Source organism: Scardinius erythrophthalmus, assembly GCF_964197995.2.
Source record: "Scardinius erythrophthalmus genome assembly, chromosome: 20".
Lineage (NCBI taxonomy): Eukaryota > Metazoa > Chordata > Actinopteri > Cypriniformes > Leuciscidae > Scardinius > Scardinius erythrophthalmus.
Window position 1 is genome coordinate 36,908,466 of NC_138240.1, and position 20,127 is coordinate 36,928,592.

Genomic DNA, 20,127 nt, shown 5'->3' on the forward strand with positions numbered 1-20,127 from the left:
GAGGAGCTGTTTGGTATACTGAAACCATTGTCAGTCAACAACATTCTTTTTTTTGCAAGGATGTTTGAAATAGTTTGGCAGAAAATAGCCTTCTTCATTTGTCAGTAGGGCAATATGGTTTTTATTTATGTTGCTTGAGTGATTTGATATTTATTTGTTATTTATATTTCATTATTTTTTTCTGTGCCATTTTTTCTCTGCTGACAGTAGGCTACAATGTTAAATAGCCTAATATTTATATTGACACAAACACAATTTTTGTATAGCATTTATAATTGTTATAGGCTACTTAATCTCTCTCTTTCCGTTAGAGACATTTGAATGTGAGATTCTGGAAATGAGATCTAAATTCTGCGGACCGTCAGGTCAGGATATAAAGCGGGTGAATACAGAGTGTATTTTAAGCGGTTTAATTTGTGTAGCTCCGTGTAGCTGGCCCACCACCTACTGGCTAAAAAAAATATTGGCCCGCGGCCAAAGTTATTTGCCGACCCCTGCCATAGAGAGTCATAAAGCTGATCCTGCTCCTTGCTCATGGACAGCTCCTACTCACGCTCTCTGTCTCTGCAAGTTTCGGAAGGGATTGATTCAGATTTCTCTTGGCACAGCTACTAGAAGACAGACAGGTTACTCACGTCACATCTACGTCATCAAGCTCAGTTTGAGTCTGCTCAGTATCTCAGCCATCAGGAAGCGAGTGCTGCTAATTGACTTCACTTTTCTCCGTTGAAGTCTATGGGGTTGCTGTGTCCATTTCCTTTACTGTCTATGGCATCCACCAGCTTTTTGACGCGCAGCATTTTTCCAAATGAAGCACCGCCTACATGGAATGCTTTGCGGGCACGTCAAAGTCGCTTGACGTCACCCATAGGAATAAAGTGGAGTGTGGAGCGACAGAAGTGTCGCACGGACAAGTGGATCTGTACCGTAACGGTTGAGATACTAACAGACTTTTTCGAAGACACTAAACCATTTATATAAAGTAAATATTCACTGGAAGTGAGTCATTTACATGAAAGAAAGTCTCAGAAACATTTGTATGTATTATTTGTGTAATTTTATGGACTAAACTTACCTTAAAGTAGTTAAAACAACAGTGAGAGATTGAGTTTCACTGATTGTCACGATACAGATCCACTTTTGCAACATGACTGTCGCGTAGTGTCGCGATGCCTCCCCACAATTGTACATTGATGGGCGTTCCGCTATGGGCGTGGTTTTGACCGAGCGGGAAATTTTGCGTATTTAAAACCTGCAAGAGACTTCCCCCCGTCTCCATATGCTCTACTTCTATTGGATAGTCGCGTCGCATTCAACGGAATTCATTTGCATAAAGATGGGCATCGGCCAGCTGTTAGATGCGCAGCATTTTTCCAAATGAAGCGCCGCCTTCCCGGAATGCTTTGCGGGCGCGTCGCTTGACGTCACCCATGAGCTACCGCCTTGTTTCCATGGTAACGTCCTCCGCTCCTGTTCAAATGCAAGGCAAGGCAAGGCAAGTTTATTTATATAGCACATTTCATACACAATGGCAATTCAAAGTGCTTTACATAGAAGAAATTAAAATAATAAAAAGAAATAAGAATAATTAAAACAGTTTAGAAAAATAAAATGAAATACAGTACAGTACAAACAGTCGGACAAACATTGGCACAGTGCTCATTCAGTAAATGCACAGCTAAACAGAAGTGTTTTGAGTCTGGATTTGAAAGTGACTGTAGGAGCACATCTGATCTCCTCTGGAAGCTGGTTCCAGCATAATAGCTAAAGCGGACTCGCCATGTTTAGAGTGAACCCTTGGTATTTCTAGCTGATATGATCCTAATGATCTGAGTGATCTGTTGGGTTTATATTCAGTGAGCATATCTGCAATGTATTGAGGTCCTAGGCCATTGAATGATTTATATACCAGTAATAATACTTTAAAATCAATCCTAAATCTAACTGGGAGCCAGTGTAAAGACCTGAGGACTGGTGTGATGTGTTCATATTTTCTGGTTCTGCTCTGCGTTCTGTATGAGCTGCAACTGTCTTGTGGTGTTTTTGGGAAGGCCAGTGTGGAGTCCATTACAGTAATCCACCCTGCTAGTGATGAAAGCATGTACAAGTTTCTCTAAGTCTTGTCTGGAAACAAAGCATCTAATTCTTGCAATATTTTTCAGATGATAGTATGCTGATTTAGTTATTGCTTTGACATGACTACTGAAACTAAGGTCTGACTCTAGTGTCACCCCGAGATTCTTGACTTGACTTTTAGTTGTTTGACCCCTAGAGTGAAGGTATGCATCCACCTTGAGAACTTCATCTTTGTTTCCAAATGCAATGACTTCAGCTTGAATGTTCAGCGCACCCCCATTAAAACACGTAGAAGTAACGCAGCATTTACATAAATTTAGAATTGATGGAGTGAATTATTTGATAATCAGCTAAAACATCCTGAAACTTGATACATTTTTAAGTGGATAGTAGGACTGTGGCCATCGCAAACTGTAAATGGAATGAGAATATGAAAGCATTGAAAATGTAAAACAATGTTTGAAGTCATTTATATATATAATAGGCTACATTATAATATAATATATACCTTTAGAAATGGTAAATGTGGTGTAGAAATAAAATTGCAAAAACTACATGATAATTATGAACATATTTTCTCATATACACAAATTCACAGATGTAACACGAGGAACATGTTAATATATTTACAGTTATTAATAGGCTATTTAGGTGCTGTTGTTTATTGGGGTCTATGATGTTTAATGTTTTTTATGGATGCATTATAGGCATATTTAATGTTGTAATTGTTAACAAATGTTCAGAAATAGGTGTAATAATATACAGCACAAGCGTTTTCAACGAGATATAAACCACTAGGGAGCGCTTTTTGTTGGATTTATGACAAATCATGTAGGTATTTATATGGTTTGCGAACGTATAGGTGCTTACAAATAATGTATTTCTGGGATGTGCAGTAACTTTGAAACGATTTCTACAATCTATTTCTTCATTTGCTACAATAGACTATAATTGTATTTATGCTATATTAGGGTTATATGTGGTCCAAAACAGACGCGCGTCTTAAGGTAAATAAACAAAACCAAATTTTCAACGTCTATTTTTGGGCTAAATTTGGACCAAATCAGACGGACCAAACAAAGCCAAATTTTCAACGTCTATTTTTGGGCTAAATGAAGGCTATGATGTGCCGACTTGATTTAGCCCAAAAAACAACGTCTTAATGACGTCTTGTGCTGGGTGGGTAGATTTTGTTAATTTTACCTAAAGAAATCCTGATGTTGAACACATCTTGATCAGAAGCTCCACCTTCTTACAACACTAACCAGGAAGACACTGACATGTTATTTCTCTTTTCTGTCATACTGACTTTGACAAAAGCAATAAAGAATCAGCGATCAGTGGAGTACGAAGGGAAAAACTTTACAGAAGAATTTGAGAAGTTTGTTTCTGAACAAGTTTGTTTCTGATCTTTGTGATTCTCATGGTGATTTATTTTTGAAACAGTCGTTCAGAAAGTGAAAGTAAAGTTTAGTTTGCTGGATCTCAAACAGTGAAAATGGCTTCACTAAATGTACCTGTAGAAAAACTTTCTTGTCCTGTGTGTCATGAAATCTTCAAGGCTCCTGTTATTTTATCCTGTAGTCACAGTTTCTGTAAAGAGTGTCTTCAACAGTTCTGGAGAACCAAGGAATCTCAGGAGTGTCCTGTCTGCTGGAAAAGATCCTCAAGAGATCCTCCTCCAGTTAATCTTGCGTTAAAAAACTTGTGTGAGTCGTTCCTGGAGGAGAGAAATGAGAGGCGTTCATCAGGGTCTGAGGGTCAGGCTCACCCCGCCCCTCTGTTCTGTGCGTACACCGTTTAAAATAATAATACAAAAACCATAACGCGTTGTTCATTATAAACATGGGATTATGAATTATATTGAGAATGTCGTACATAGAAAACATGCCATAATGTACCCTGAGTGTAAAAATAGCCACATTCATCGTGAAGCGTGCAAGCTATTTGCAAAGATTAATATAAAGATTAATATAAAGGTCAATAAAACGTTACACTCACTTGTTCTTCTGGAGGTTCAGCAGGAACACGAATAGTTGGTACTGATCCTTTTTTTCTGGAGCAGCTTCTTAGCAAATCCAGCTTTATACTGACCCTCGTTTGTAAAGCAGTCTCGAGTCTGGTGAAATGATTCGCGCAAACATGACAGCATTGACGTTGATCGTGGGGAATATTCCCTTCGAAAACAAACTCAGCCACTGCGTCTTCAGCTGTACGGATTTAGAAACATCATCTGTTCGTTATTACACCCAAGAACAGAACACCACAATCGTTAGATGCCATTCTGCTCAGCACTCCAGCTATCAACAATGAACGCGCCGTATTGTGACGTCACAATATCGAACAGCTTGATTTGAGACAGGAGGAAACATATAAGAAGATATGGATGGATGGATGGATGGATTTTTATCATTTTATGATGGTTGTGTACAGGCACTGCCAACACACATTTCAGTACAATCAACTTGCATGTACCATTATATGACCCCTTTAAGAGTTGCAAACTTGTAGACTTTTTTTTCTCTTCCACAAACACAACACAACAGTTACACCTTCTCAAATTCTTCATTGCATGTGGACAAATCCTATTCTACAAATCACAAATTAAGAAACTCGTACGCTGACATTTTTGCTACAGTTGCTGCAGTGAATATGGCGCAAAACGCATTATCACACCTGCATCAGAAAATGTGAAGTCACAGAGAAGTTCAAAAATACAAATACAGTTTTTTGCTTTCAAGTGACAAGTTTCGTGCACTTGTCATGGGAAATGTGGAGCAGTATATACTGTATACACACACACACACAGACACACACACACACCAGAGATGGGGGACTCGAGTCAGACTCGAGTCGCAAATTTAAGGACTTGAGACTTGCTTGACTAAATTAAAAAAATGACTCGACTTGACTTTGACTTGAGATCCAATGACTCGAGACTTGACTTGATTTGAACTGTATGACTCGAGAATGACTTGATATACATTTTTATATAAATCATTGCAACATCAATTGATGAACAAAATGAAAGCAACGGAACCATTGACGCCAGTCATCAGATTCTGCGCGATTGCGTGACGCTGCACAAGCCCAGAAAAAACATACATCGCAGCGAGCGCGCTAAATACAAAAACATCTCCCAGCATCGTTTCTTTTTGGATATAAACACTAGAAATTTACCATATTCATACAAGAAGATTTGCTGTAGTACGCATAATAACTGGCAAGGGATATCGGACGACCATCACAACCTCGAACAGTCGAACTTCATTCACCACGTCTAAAAGTAAGCTATGGCTTGTTTAACCTAGCCTGGTAATACCATACTCTACTACTTCGCTTTGCTTCGTAGACAGAGTCTGGCATGGCATAATTGAAAAGCGTTTTCTTTCTCGCTGGCGGGGGCGCTTGTCTGAAGTTTAAAATCATTGGTTACCCATAAGCCAATCACATAACGTTTGGTTATGGCGTGTGTTATGCGCATGCTCAGCCACATCTAACTTCCACTGTAAACACATGTATGATGCGAGCAAAATACCGGAGTGAACATGGCTGTGGACGACTTTTGCAGATTATGTGAAGTTAATCTACACATCCACGGTACAATCAGCGTCTACGTCACGGCTCTCAGCCCGCCCTCTGTTCGTTGATTGGCCGGCTGTTTTGAGACCGGAGGAAAACGGGGAAAACGGTCGCTATCTCAGACTGAGTACAGAAGCAAAATGAAATTGAGGGAAAGTATGAAGTCTGACGTAATCAGGCTATGTTTAACCTGTTTGTTATAGTTAATTTTACTGTCTTTAAATCTAGAGAGAATATTGGTCAAAACAGCATTCCTCTTTATACACAATTATGTTTTCAAATGTAGCTTAATGTTGTCAATTTTCAAATGATAATTAATGATGGCATACGTTTTGTATAACATTTGCCACATTTCTTTCAAATCATGCTTTAAAGCCAAATATGTTGTTCTTTCCAATGACAAAAAACAACATAGAAAACTGTTAATGTTTTGTCGTGTTTTATGTTTCTCTTAAAGCAGGGTTAGATGTTATCAGGGGGTTGGGGGCAAAATGCACCCTTATTAATATGCACCCAAAATTAAAAATGTGGTGGAAAAATTGCCCTACTATGAGTTATTGTTATAATTATAACTTAAGATATTAAAAAATATTTCCAGAATATTGGCGCGATTGCAAATGTGATAATGATTTTATAAAACAGTTCAGTAAACAAAGAGTGAATATTGTGATGTGACATTTTAGAAATAATATTTCAAATATTCTGTTTTTGCTCTATTTCTCCCATGACAATAGTTCAAAACAAGCCAAAGAGTTATGCTTATTTGTGATTCAGTGACCTAGTTGCTTAGTTCCAGAACGAATCTGCCGTTTTGAACAAATCAGTTGAATGAATGCTTCTACGACTTAAGACAGTGATTTGGCGCCACCTATTGGCGGTTTTAACTTCATAATTAAAAATATATAAAGGGGATGCCAGTTTGAAGAATGCCATTTGGTGGCATAGGAACCATTATACTTGAATTGTGAATTGTTTAATACCTTTTAATGGTCTTCTGCAATGTTTGAGGCATATTTATTTTTTCACGCTTTAATGTTGGCCTAATTTCAGTTACATTTACATTTTAGGCTATGTAGTTTGAATTATTTTATTTTTTATTGTAGTAACCACTCAGCTGTATGTGGAAATGCATATTTAAAAAAATGTTGCAAATAAAACCATAGTCTACAACTTCTGTAGTTTTAACTTATTTTAATATATAAATTCAGTGAAATCATCAAACGTTTGTATGACTTGCCAGTGACTTGTGACCCAAGCTACGACTTGACTTGACTTGCTTGACATAAAGCAGTGACTTGACTTGACTTGCTTTTCACAAAATTGACTTGGACTTGCTTGAGACTCGAAGGTTAAGACTTGAGACTTGCTTGTGACTTGCACATATGTGACTTACTTCCACCTCTGACACACACACACACACACACACTCACACACACACACACACACACACACACACACACACACACACACACACACGCACACACACACATATACTACAAAATTGGTTCACAGTTGGAAACATCTTGCAAATTGTATAATATCCAAGGTAAACATTTCTAGTAATTGTGTAGATAATTCTCATACTGTATTTTCAGAAAGTTTTGGAATTTGGAATATCCTCTGATAAATTTGTCACTAATAAAACACAATAAAAATAATTTAAAGAGACGGCTTAATGAACCTTTTAAGATTTTGTTTCCATCTACCTTGTACATATATTCTTTGCTATTTTATTAAAGGTCCCGTTCTACGTGATCCCATGTTTCAAATTTTAGTTAGTGTGTAATGTTGTTGTTAGAGTATAAATAATATCTGTAAAATTATGAAGCTCAAAGTTCAATGCCAAGCGAGATATTTTATTTAACAGAAGTTGACTACAAAAAACGGCTCGATTGGACTACACCCCTCTACTACCTGCATTAGTGACATCACCAGAACCGTGTTTAGACTAAGCTCCACCCACAGGAACACAGGCGTATTGATGGCGAAATGTCAACAGACATGGTTGATGTTTATCTATAATCGGATACCGCAAAAGTTTAATTCGAAGTTGTTAGTGTGCTCTGTCCATTTCACCACGGACTGTTTTTGTAACCTGGGATAATATCAAGCAGGCTTCTCTCAGCGTTTCATACTGACGAAGGAGGCAATTTCAACTATATTCCAGCAAGCGGTAAGTAGTGATTTAATATGGAAGTAGCGATCACTCTTCACATCGTTTCTCTTAGTAGGATGAAAATAATCTTACTTAAACTGTGATTAATATACACAAAGCGATCAAAGAACAGTCCCTTTCCAATCGCCCAAGCTGTCAATCAATCACACAGCGCGAGTTTATCTGGACACTTGCCAAAACTCGTTATGAAGTCAATGACGCTGTTACACTGCACAACGAAGCTCTTACTGTATTTATATACCTCATGTTTGCATTGGTGAAATCATTAGTGAGAGTGCAGAAACTGCGTTGCAATGATAAGATCTTTTTTCACGCGATCAACAGGCTGTCATCTGCTCAATGCCAGAGACAATTTATATGCTCATCATCACTGCAACCTTTTATGTGATGGGAATAGATCTAAATACTTAAAAAAATTCTCACGATTCGTTAATCCAGATAGCTGTAATAGTAAAAACGTATAATAGCTGTAATAGTAAAAGTTTTCCAGATAGTCCCACATGTAATGCCAGATATTTCATATGCAAGCATGTCAGCCAATCACAGCAGTGGGCGTTTACACTGAAGTCTCACAGCAGACACGCCCCTTCAAACAGAGTGTTCAAACCAGGGAATGAAATCAGGCTAGGAAATATGCCTTTTATTTCTAAATTATAACAATTTTTGATCTAAAAAACATACTAACATTATAAGGGCACCCCTGGAAACATTATAAAATAATAAAAATAATCCATGGAATGGGACCTTTAAAAAGGTTACAATTACAACAACATTTAAATTTTTACAATATTTCAAGTGCAATCTTTCTTTGTAAAAACTAAAGTATACATTTTATCATACATATTTCAAAGTTAACTATTTATATATAAAGACACTATTGCATATCGCAATTAGAACAAATCACTTAAGAATAAAGAACTTACAGATGCACAATCCTCAGCTGGATCCTTTGCTCCTCGAAGTGAAAATAAACCGGCACTTCTGAGGTAAATTTCCCAAGATTATTATTACGATAGTATTATTCCTCACAGCGTCGTAAAGTACATGAGTCTGATTAATCTTGGTGTGTTTTATCCAGGTGATGTGGGCGTTGACACCTTTGCGCCTGCTGAGCCGTGCCTACTCACACAACATGCACACACATAGCGAGGGCGAGTCAGTTAAACCATGAACCGTGACAGTACCCCTCCTCCTAGGAGCGCCTCCTGGCGCTCCCAGGGGAACTTACCCCTTGATTGTAATCATCAATAAGGGAGTGATCTAGGATGTCCCTAGGAGGAACCCAACTTCTCTCCTCCGGACCGTAACCCTCCCAGTCCACCAAGTACTGAAATCCGCGTCACCTCCTTCTCGAGTCCAAAATACAACGAACCGAATAAGTTGGTTCCCCATCTACAAGACGTGGCGATGGGGGAACCGGGGCAGGCAGATTAATGTGGGAATGAAACACGGGATTTAATTTAGACATGAAAAACGTAATTAATTCTCCTGTACGCAGGAGGGAGTTTGAGGCGGACTGCCACTGGGCTAAGGATTTTAGTGACAGGGAAAGGGACGATAAATTTGGGAGCCAGTTTATTACTAACGGAGCGAAGAGGAATGTTCTTGGAAGAAAGCCACACTTTTTGACCAATGACGTATACGGGAGGCTTCAGGCAGTGGCGCTCAGCCTGAGCCTTGGTGCATGCCCCCACTTGGAGAAGAGTCTCACAGGCTCTTCTCCAAGTGTGACGACACCTCTGGACGAAAGCGTGAGCAGAGGGGACCGCGAATTCGGATTCCAGACTAGGAAAAATAGGTGGCTGGTAACCTAGACTACACTGAAACGGAGATAGGCCTGTGGACGATACTGGTAATGAGTTATGAGCGTACTGAACCCAAGAGATTTGCTGGCTCCAGGAGGAAGGATTCTGAGACACCAGACATTGTAAATGTCTTGGCTGGCTCGCTCAGCTTGACCGTTAGTCTGGGGATGGAACCCAGATAACAGAATAACACTTGTGCCCAGTAACCAACAAAACTCTCTCCAAAATTTGGATATAAACTGGGGCCCCCTGTTGGAAACCACGTCTGTCTGGAGGCCATGAATGTGAAAGACATGATCTATGACAGTAACCGCTGTCTCCTTAGCTGAGGGTAATTCCGCCTTCGAGAACCGGTCCACTACAGTCAAAATTACTGTATTTCTCAGGAGTAGATGCGCGTTCGGAGCGATCAAAAATACGAGACAACACCGTTCCGGTGGAGGTCAAGGCGGTCAGAGGAGCGGCTAGTTGGCTGAGATTATAAATAAATTGTTGGTAAAAATTGGCGAATCCCAGGAACCTCTGCAGGGCCTTATGGGAATCTAGAATTGGCCAATCTACCACAGCCTTAACCTTGTCAGGATCCATGCACACTCCCTTGGACGAGACGATGTACCCCAAAAACGGAACTGACTGTGCATGAAACGCGCACTTCTCCGCCTTGACAAAAAGCCCATTCTCGAGCAACCTCTGGAGCACTCGCCTGACTTGTTGAACGTGTTCCTGGAGAGAAAAAGAAAATATCAATAGGTCATCCAGGTAGACATATATGAACTGGTCGACCATGTCTCTCAACACGTCGTTGACGAGTGCTTGGAAAACAGCGGGGGAGTTGGACAGGCCGAAAGGCATAACCAAATATTCAAAATGCCTCCTGGGGGTATTAAATGCCGTTTTCCACTCATCCTCCCTTCTTATGCAGACCAAATGATAAGCGTTGTGCAAGTCCAGTTTCGTGAAAAGAGACGCTCCCTGCAACTGCTCGAAGGCTGAAGACATCAGTGGCAAAGGATAAGTATTCTTTACCGTGATGTTATTCAGCCCTTGATAGTCAATGCATGGTTGCAGAGAGCCATCCTTCTTCCCCACGAAAAAGAACCCCGTGCCCGCAGGAGATGAAGAAGGACGAATAATCCCGGCTGCCAGAGAATCAGAAATATATTTCTCCATGACCTCCCTTTCTGGAACAGAAAGCGAATATAATTTGCCCTTAAGCGGAGACGTACCTGGCAGTAAATCTATGGCACAGTCATAGGGATGGGATGGTGCGGAGGGAGAGAAACAGCCCGGGACTTACTGAACACTTCCCTCAGGTTGAAATACTCCTGTGGCACGTTTGACAGGTTCACAGGTTCCTCCTGCAACACAGAACGAGAGACAGACAAACAGGCAGACACGAGACATGAGGCATAACAATGAACACTCCAGGCAGAGACAGAGTTCTGACTCCACTCTATCTTGGGCTTGTGCTTAAACAGCCACGAGTGCCCAGAACAATGGGAACCAGAGGTGATTTGGTGAGCAGGAAGGAGTTTTTTCAGTGTGGTTGCCTGAGCTAGTGAGGGTGAGGAGACCAGAGGAGTGAGTGATACCCGGAAGTTCTTGAACATTTAGTGCGTTGACGAAGATGATGTGTTACAGGGATGTGATGGGGATTTGAAGTTGTCGAGCCAAAGAACAGTCCATCAGATTGCCCTCAGCTCCCGAATCCACCAGTGCCTGACAGCTGTGGAAACGGTCTGCCCATTGCAGTCTTACTGGGAGGAGAGTGGTAGACCATCAGATTGCCTTCAGCTCCCGAATCCACCAGTGCCTGACAGCTGTGGAAACGGTCTGCCCATTGCAGTCTTACTGGGAGGAGAGTGGTAGACCATCAGATTGCCCTCAGCTCCCGAATCCACCAGTGCCTGACAGCTGTGGAAACGGTCTGCCCATTGCAGTCTTACTGGGAGGAGAGTGGTAGACGAGGATTTGGTCATGGATAGTCCACCCGACAGTAACCTCCGTCCTACTGCCGGGCTTGGTCTTTTAATGGACAGGCCGCAAGAAAGTGTCCGGCCTTGCCGCAGTACAGGCAAAGTCCCCTCGCTCTCCAACATTCCCTCTCCACCCGGGAAAGCCGAGCTCGACCTACCTGCATGGGTTCTGGATCGATCGGTGGGCTGACCGTGTTCTCACTCATGAAACTGGAATACTCAGGGAATTTGTGCACCAGAGCCTGGTGTGATCGGTTCTCTCTTTGCTGTAGATGCGTATCCACAGGCAAGGCCAGTTTGATAAGTCTGTCGAGACTCTTGGGTAGTTCCAGTGTATAGATCTCTCACTGAACACGGTCAGCCAACCCATGCAGGAATATGTCCCACTGCGCCTCCTCGTTCCATTTGCACTCGGCCACTAGAGTCCAGAATTCGATAGAATAATAAGAGATGGTTCTGCTGTCCTGACGAAGGTCGGTGAGTTTGCGGGCCGCCTTGCGACGAACATCCATCTTATCTCATCCCTGAGTGCATGGAACGTGGAACAGCAGGGATGTTGGTTCTCCCACACCGCCATTCCCCACAGACCCGCGCGACCAGAGAGCAAGGTCATCACCAATGCCACTTTAGACTGCTCAGAAGCGAAGGTCACAGGCTGGAGAGAGAAGAAGATGGAACACTTGGTCAAAAAGGTTCTGCAGAGGTTCGGCTCGCTGGAATATCTCTCTGGTATAGGAATGCGCAGCTCCTGCTGGTTGATGTTGGGTGGATCTTGGGGAACGGGCAGTGGGGGTGGCGCAGTGGGAGCTCTAAGTTGTTGAAGCTGAGAGGTGAGCTCGGACACCTGCGTTACCAGGGGCAAATACAAAATACTTTTTCACGGCATTATATGATCACATCACTGTATTGTCTTCTCTTCACTGTAATCTGATGTTTTATTTTTTTGTTCAATTCTAGGAGGAGCTCAATACAGCACTGAAGTCCTTACAGAAGAAATGTAAACGCAATAAAAAAATGAAAGGAGAGTTTGAGAAAACAGTTCAACACATCAAGGTGAGGAAACAGAAACAAGAGTCATTTTCATTGCAGCTGTTGGATCCCTATATTCAGTTATGATTTGATATAATGTATTCCAGTTTATTATTTCTGTAAATGACTAGCAGCAATCTGCTTCTGGGTCCGTTTTATGTCGGGTATCCGAGTTTATCTTGGATATTAATGATGTGTGTCGATTGAGATGATTAAAGTGAATGTGATCTGATTTCAGTCTCAAGCTGAGCACACAGAGTGTCTGATTAAACAGCAGTTTGAGAAGCTTCATCAGTTTCTCAGAGATGAAGAAGAAGCTACAGTCACTGCACTGAGGGAGGAAGAGGAGCAGAAGAAGCAGAGGATGAAGGAGAAGCTGGAGGAGATGAACACACACATCTCAGCTCTTTCACACAAAATCAAAGACATGGAGGAGATGATGAAAGCCAATGACGTCTGCTTTATGAAGGTCTGATTTCAGATCATTGGTTGGTTGATTGATTGATTGATTGATGATTGATTGAGTTCTTGATGATAAATGGTGTGTTTGTTCTGCAGGAGTTTCCAGTCTCAATGGAAAGGTGAGTGATCTGCTCCTGTCTCTGGTCTCTCTGGTTCTGATCCAAAGCCACTGCAGTTCTGACTCCTGAATGTTCTTCCAGAGTCCAGAGCTCACAGCCGGATCCACAGAAGGCTTCTGGAGCTTTGATTCATGTGCCACCATACTTGGGCAACCTGCCGTTCAGAGTCTGGAAGAAGATGCAGGACATCGTCCAAAACAGTGAGTCTGACAGCAGGAGATCTGAGCTGGACATGATGGATGGGTGGAGAGTTAGAGGCTCTTCATGACATAGATAGATAGATAGATAGATAGATAGATAGATAGATAGATAGATAGTGTAACGCAAAACACATGATCAGATTGCATGGGATGAAAATTACTCTTTTCCTCCCGTGATCAACCCCCTTTCTATCTGTGGGACTTGATTAAATTACTGGAATCCCCATTCACAAACACCCACTATTGTCGGAGACTCAGACGTTCAGGACGTGCAAGACTGTTTGGCGCCTACTATGTGAGTAAATCATTGATCGCCGATCTGGAAACACAGATCTCTTCTTCCTGAATCAACAAAAAACATTTTGTTTTACTGCTCTGCGGGGATCTGCGACGGCGCGTTGTCGGGCGATCTCGCAACCCCCCCCCCCTTCTTGACAACTGATTAACACTTCAAGACAATAAAACAGTGTCCGACCAGATGTCAAAACATGTGGTCACTGCTAATCTCGTCAATTCAAGGAAGCGCACACACATATACTGATCCCCCTGAGGGGGGAGGACGCGAGTTCACCCAGCGAACTCACCACGCGTTCGAACTGCAAGTGACCCCACACACGCAAAAACACAGAGACATTCTCATCCCTGGACATAGTGCCCAAAAATCACCCTTTGCCAATGTATTTTGAAATGTATTTGTGTTGTGTTTCATGGTCCTTATATGGAAGACCATTATAACTAAGTTTTATGGTATAATCAAAAAGTGAAATGCTTATTATATTGAAGAATCATGTAACTCTTTGTTATTAACTGCTATAATCACGATCCGTGGTATCGTCGTGTTCAGGAAGAACCAACGGTGTTGAATTCTTAACTCAACGTATAAAATTATGCATTCTTTCATTAATACCAGTTTTATAACTGTTTATGAACGAGTTTATCCCGTCAGCATATAGTCGGAAGAGGCGTGGGCCTTTGCAAAACGTAAGGAGGTGGCCACAATCGTCCTTCCAGACGATTGGGTCAAGCACTTGAGAAGGCGTGACTTTAGCTCCTTCAAAACACGGCGCCATATCTCTCGATCCTTGCAGTTCGCCAGAGAGAGAGAGACCCGCCTCCTTCTTCCAAGAAACCTTCATTTGCTTTTTATTTCGTTTTATTCTAAGTTTTTCTTTTCTTGATACTCTACTTCAGTTTGATAATTTCCTTAAAACTCAACGAAACCAACTTAAGACTAAAATCATCTTTGGTTAAGTTTGCTCACGCCCTGAGTTACCATCGCAACAACTCCGCAGCTGACCACGTGTTTCCAGGCTCCTTTGTCCACACAGACGCACACACGAGGGCCATTGGCAAAATACGTAAAGTATATTTCTAAATTCGCAATCCAAAGAAATGCTGTTCCAAGTTTGTCTAAGAATTACTAGAAGCTTTGGGGTCTTGTTGTGAAGGAACGTGTTAAACTGTTTTGCCTTGCTTTCTTTCTCCGACTCTCTCTTTCACTCTTTTACACACACACACTTACACTCTCACACACACACGCACGCCCTCTCCCACACGTGCTCTCTCTCACACACATTCTCCTACACACTCTCACCATTTTACACACACACTTAAATTACTCTAACTCTCTCTCTCACTCTCTTTCTCTCTCTCTCTCTTTCTCTCTCTCATAACCTTGTTTTATTTCTTATTACGATCGTGTCATATTGTTTGTTTGTTTGTTATGCATATTTACTCCTGCGTGTGTTGATTAGTACATGTAATCTTTAGCTTGTTTTATATTAAATTCCATAATCTTTTGAATTAAGTCTGTCTCATCTTGTTCCATTACTAAAGTCCCTGAAAGTGTATTTAAGTTACAGCTCTACCTTGATTTTACTATTAAAATGTGACCCTGCCTGTGAAAACCCAGCTAAAGTCATTTTTTGGTGAATCAGTGGTTTTTTTACATAAAATCATCCTACACAATGTAAAGAACATTCTTTGAAAATATAACCTTGATATCTTTAAAATTGACTGATTAAGGCCATGTCAAAAATTTGTTAAAATTCGGCCTCAGAAAATCATATTATTGAGAAATTACAATTTAAAGATAAGTTATTTTTTAAAACTGCAACACATTTGATCCATAGTTATCCTGCATATGTGACTTATAACACATTAAAGCTGAGATTCTCCCCTTTTTAGTGATATATGACACATCAGTGGAAAAATTCTTAAAGTTTTGTAAAACAGATCTATTTATTATGATGTACATGTCCAAAAAGCTAAAAGCATAAAAACATTGAAACGAATGGGGGTATCACAAGAGCTTGATCGTTGCAACAATTACCATGTCAATTCAGTGGAATGATTTGTATAACTTTATTAGTAAAATGAAATATCAGTGAAATGTCAATAATATATCAATTAAATAACATACCATTTCTCATTCTCTGAAATTATCATTCTCTTATTGGCCCACGGTGTAACATTGAGTAAATCTGGAGTAAAAAATAAATAAATAAATACAATTTCAAGGGACAGTTTACCCAAAAACTACAATTCTGTCATCATTTACTCACCCTGATGTTGTTCCAAACCTGTATGAGTTTCTTTCTTCTGCTGAACAAAAAATAAGATATTTTAAAGAATGTTTGTAACCAGACAGTTGACAGCACCCATTGCCTGTCTGGTTACCAACATTCTTTAAAATATCTTATTTTTTGTTAAACAGAAGCAAGAAACTTATACAGGATTGGAATAACATGAGGGTGAGTATGAGTATGAGTAAATCATTTTTGGGTGAACTATCCCTTTAACAGGTCAGTCTCAAACTTTGTACACATTCTAAAATTGTCTAGATGCAAAATAAAATCCTGAGTGACAGCAACTCTCCCTCCTTGAAAAATAAAGAACACTTTTCCCCATTGAAATACTTGCAGTTGCAAGAGAAACTGATTTTCAGTTTCACATCTGGACTTCCAGCATTCGAAGCAAATTCTTCTTGCTGGTGTTCCCTCTTCATGTTCGCCAGACAAATAGCTTGGGGTTCAATCACCAAAACTGGCTTGTCCTCCTCATCATGTTGGTCACTGCCTGAAAAAGCAAAGATCATTTTTTTTCAATTCAAAGCAAGATACCTAAAAACATGATTGTATAACATGCAAGAATGGGAAGTGGGTTTAATTCCACATTAAAAATGGATAATGAAGCATTTTATATGAAAATATCAGAAAATATTTTTCAGTTTAGTCAGACTGGATCTGAATAATTGAGGGGAGGGCATAGGAACAAGAAACAGCCTATAGGTGGTAAGCAGACTTCAATTCAGGGTGTAATGAAACAAATAAACATCATGCCATAAACTGACTTAATCCCAATCAACAAATGTAATAAACATTTAAATCCAATCTATTTTTGCATCACAGATATGTGTTAGCATTACATTGGCTGGACACTGACAGTATACATTTACATATTTATCATTCAAAAAATAATAACAAACACTTACCGTCAAATTCCTTGTCAGTTTCGTCAAAGAATGTGTCCTGTTCACTTCATCATCACAATCATCCTCCAGAAAATAATCCGCAATAAAACCGGTTAAATCATAATTTGGGGCAATTCCACCGAGATTAATATCAAGCTAGCTGTTTAAACAAGCAGCTATTTTCCGTTCCTGCTCATACTTCGGTGTCGCCGGCGAAGCCATGGCCATGTCAGATGTCAAAACAACGCGTTACCATCATCCAGCAAATAACACGTAGCAGGCCAAAAATGTATTTAAAATAAGTTTAATATTATTGGCAGAATACTAAGCTACAAAACAAATAAGCAGTTCTTAAAATATTGGCTATGAGAAGAAAAAATCACCACAGACATCTAAACCCGCGGCTTAAATATCTCTCTTTTTTTGCATTGTGTTGACCTGATTACCGGCGCTCGCGGATTGATATTAAAGTCTGTTTTTACTCTTTCTAATAGAAAATACACAGAAAAGAAGTTCCTGAACCGAATGATATACGAATCAGCAGTGTTGTTGCGCGAAATAAACCCAGAGACGACTGAAATCAATGTTTAGGAAGCCCACGTCCGTTTTTTTTTTTTTTTTTTTTTTCGCAAAAGTATAACGTAGTGTCAATAAAATTATTCATTTCAGAATTTATCATGTTATAAATGAAAATGTAAGTATTGCATCTCAAAACCATTGGCATAATCTATCATTTACAGCAATAAACACGCATGGACTATTTTTGTCATTTTTATGGCTATGACTACTTTGACGCTCGTTAACTCATAATTCGATTCTGCGACTTTAGCCGGGGTTTCACAGGCGGGGTCACAAATATCTAAGTGGTCTAAAACCCGAAGATAATCATTCCTTGTGGCCACAGGAAAGGGTTATTTGTCGGTGTTAAAGACGATAGGTTTCTGTTCAGAAATTATACATACTGGTCGCTGGACGGACAGTTTGTATGATAAATGAACATTAACTTCTACCTAAATTTCCCCTAAATTCAAATATAATTTTATCTACCTATATCAGTAGTTACTACGAGTAATCGTGTTAATTATTGATATAAGTTGAGGTTTGACCTATTCCCTATTTGGAATAATTTAATTTGTGTAAACAGCATATGCATATTCATATCTCATGAATATTACCTCTCATTTGAGCTAATAAATTCCCTAAAATAGAGGCATTGTTGTTACAATAGATAGATAGATAGATAGATAGATAGATAGATAGATAGATAGATAGATAGATAGATAGATGTGAGTGGTGTTTGCAGTGGCTAAACTTGGAGCCAGGCAGATGCTAACACAATTAGCATTTTGTTAACATGATGCTAACACATTTATCATGTTGTTAACACAATTAGCATGTTCTTAGCATGATGCTAACATGATTAGCATTTTGCAAACATGCTTTCAATGAAATGCTAACAAGATTAGCATGTTGCTAGCATGATGCTAACACAATCACCATGTTGCTTGCATGTTTTAGCAAGATGCTAATATGATTAACATAATGCTAGTATGGTTAACATGTTGTTAACATGGTGTTAACATGATTAGCATGCTATTACTGAGTTTTAGTTAACATTTTTGACATGTTTCAACACTTAGTTAATCGCTATTAGCATGTAGCTATTCTGCTTGCATATGAAGTATGATGGAAGGACTATTTGCTAGCATTAGTCAAAGGAGCCAACCACCATGTCTCTTCGATGTTCTGGTGCAGAGATATAGGTCTTGCTGAACAGTTGCTAGGGTACTCTGTTTAGTTGCTAGGGTGTGGCTTGGCAGCTGCCAATGATGTTACTTCAAAGGCTGCTTGCCAGTATGAATGATATAAACCAACCACAACTCCTCTATGACATTCAGATTAGAAGATATCCCTCTTTGGATTTGGGTTGCTAGGGTGCTCGACAATGGTTGCTAGGCCATGACTAGGAAGTGTTGAAGGTGATTCATGATTGTAAGTCAAACACAGCAGACAGTCATAATAAACTAATTTAAAACAAAACACAGACTATAAGAGCCAATAAAATGAAGATGATCAGATGCTGAAGATCAGACACACACTTACAGTTCTTCATCTACAGCATAAATCTCAACAGATCTCATTGATTTATTGTTATTTATTAACTTTCCCAAAGTATCAGTTTCTCTTGATGGACACAAATGTCTGAATCTCATATTTAATGTTTGTAGTTGATGCCGTTAAACGCTGATGATAAAAACGAGTGTGAAACTAATAACAGCACTGACAGTGATCAGAGGAAAATGTGTTTGATCAACAGGACGAGTGTCATAATTCATAATAATCTGTGTTGGGTTCACTCTTGATCATTATATGAAGATCAGAATAAAAGCATCTGTTGATTGTGTCTCATCAGCTCCTGTGATTCTGGATCCAAACACTGCGAATTCACGTCTCGTCCTGTCTGATGATCTGACCAGTGTGAGAAACAGCGAGAACTATCAAACTCTTCCTGATAATCCAGAGAGATTTGACCGGTGTCTCTGTGTTCTGGGTTCAGAGGGCTTTAACTCAGGAACACACTGCTGGGATGTGGAGGTTAAACAGAGTTTATGGTGGAGACTTGGAGTAACTACAGCATCAATCCAGAGGAAGGGAAGTGTTTTCTTCAATACTGATGTCTGGAGTGTGGAGTATAATCCGGGCAGACTATCTTTAGCTTCTAGTTTTCCTGTTCAACAGAAGCTTGATCGTGTGAGAGTGAATCTGGACTATGACGGAGGAACGGTGTCGTTCTCTGATCCTGTAACTAACACACATCTACACACATTCACAACCACCTTCACTCACACACTCTTTCCATTCTTCTGTTGTTGTGACTCTCTGAGGATCTTACCGGTCAATAGTCAGTAGACGTCACTCCTGTAGATCTGGATCTTCCTGCTTTCATATTTTTTTCTTGTATTACATCAAATCACTGAAGCAGTAAATTCTGCACATTCTCGGTGTTTGTTCAACATAAGACTAAATGAATAATTATTTCAGTTATAGAGGTGAAATGATCATTTGTTCATTGGAATAAATGGATGTAAAAGGTTCTTGCTGAGAATCTTGTGTTTTAAATAAATAATATGTGATTATGTGATTTAATGCTTAGAATGAAAGATTAAATGTTTGGGATGATAATTAGGGTTTAAGTCATGGAAACAATACTTTACAGACGTAACATGTTT

At 39.9% G+C, this 20,127-nt stretch overlaps 1 protein-coding gene across 1 annotated transcript in view; it reads left to right on the forward strand.

Moving 5' to 3' along the window:
- The window catches only part of LOC308680506 (E3 ubiquitin-protein ligase TRIM35-like), a gene marked incomplete at its 3' end in the record, with an annotated part of 104,440 nt that extends 84,578 nt beyond the window's left edge, over nt 1-19,862 (forward strand). Inside the window, exons 2-6 of the mRNA XM_081348643.1 lie at nt 12,573-12,668; nt 12,883-13,113; nt 13,203-13,225; nt 13,307-13,425; nt 19,311-19,862. Of these exons, the coding sequence (XP_081204769.1) occupies nt 12,573-12,668; nt 12,883-13,113; nt 13,203-13,225; nt 13,307-13,425; nt 19,311-19,807 (966 nt within the window). The remainder of the gene's footprint in view (nt 1-12,572; nt 12,669-12,882; nt 13,114-13,202; nt 13,226-13,306; nt 13,426-19,310) is intronic.
- Nucleotides 19,863-20,127: the final 265 nt, after the last annotated feature.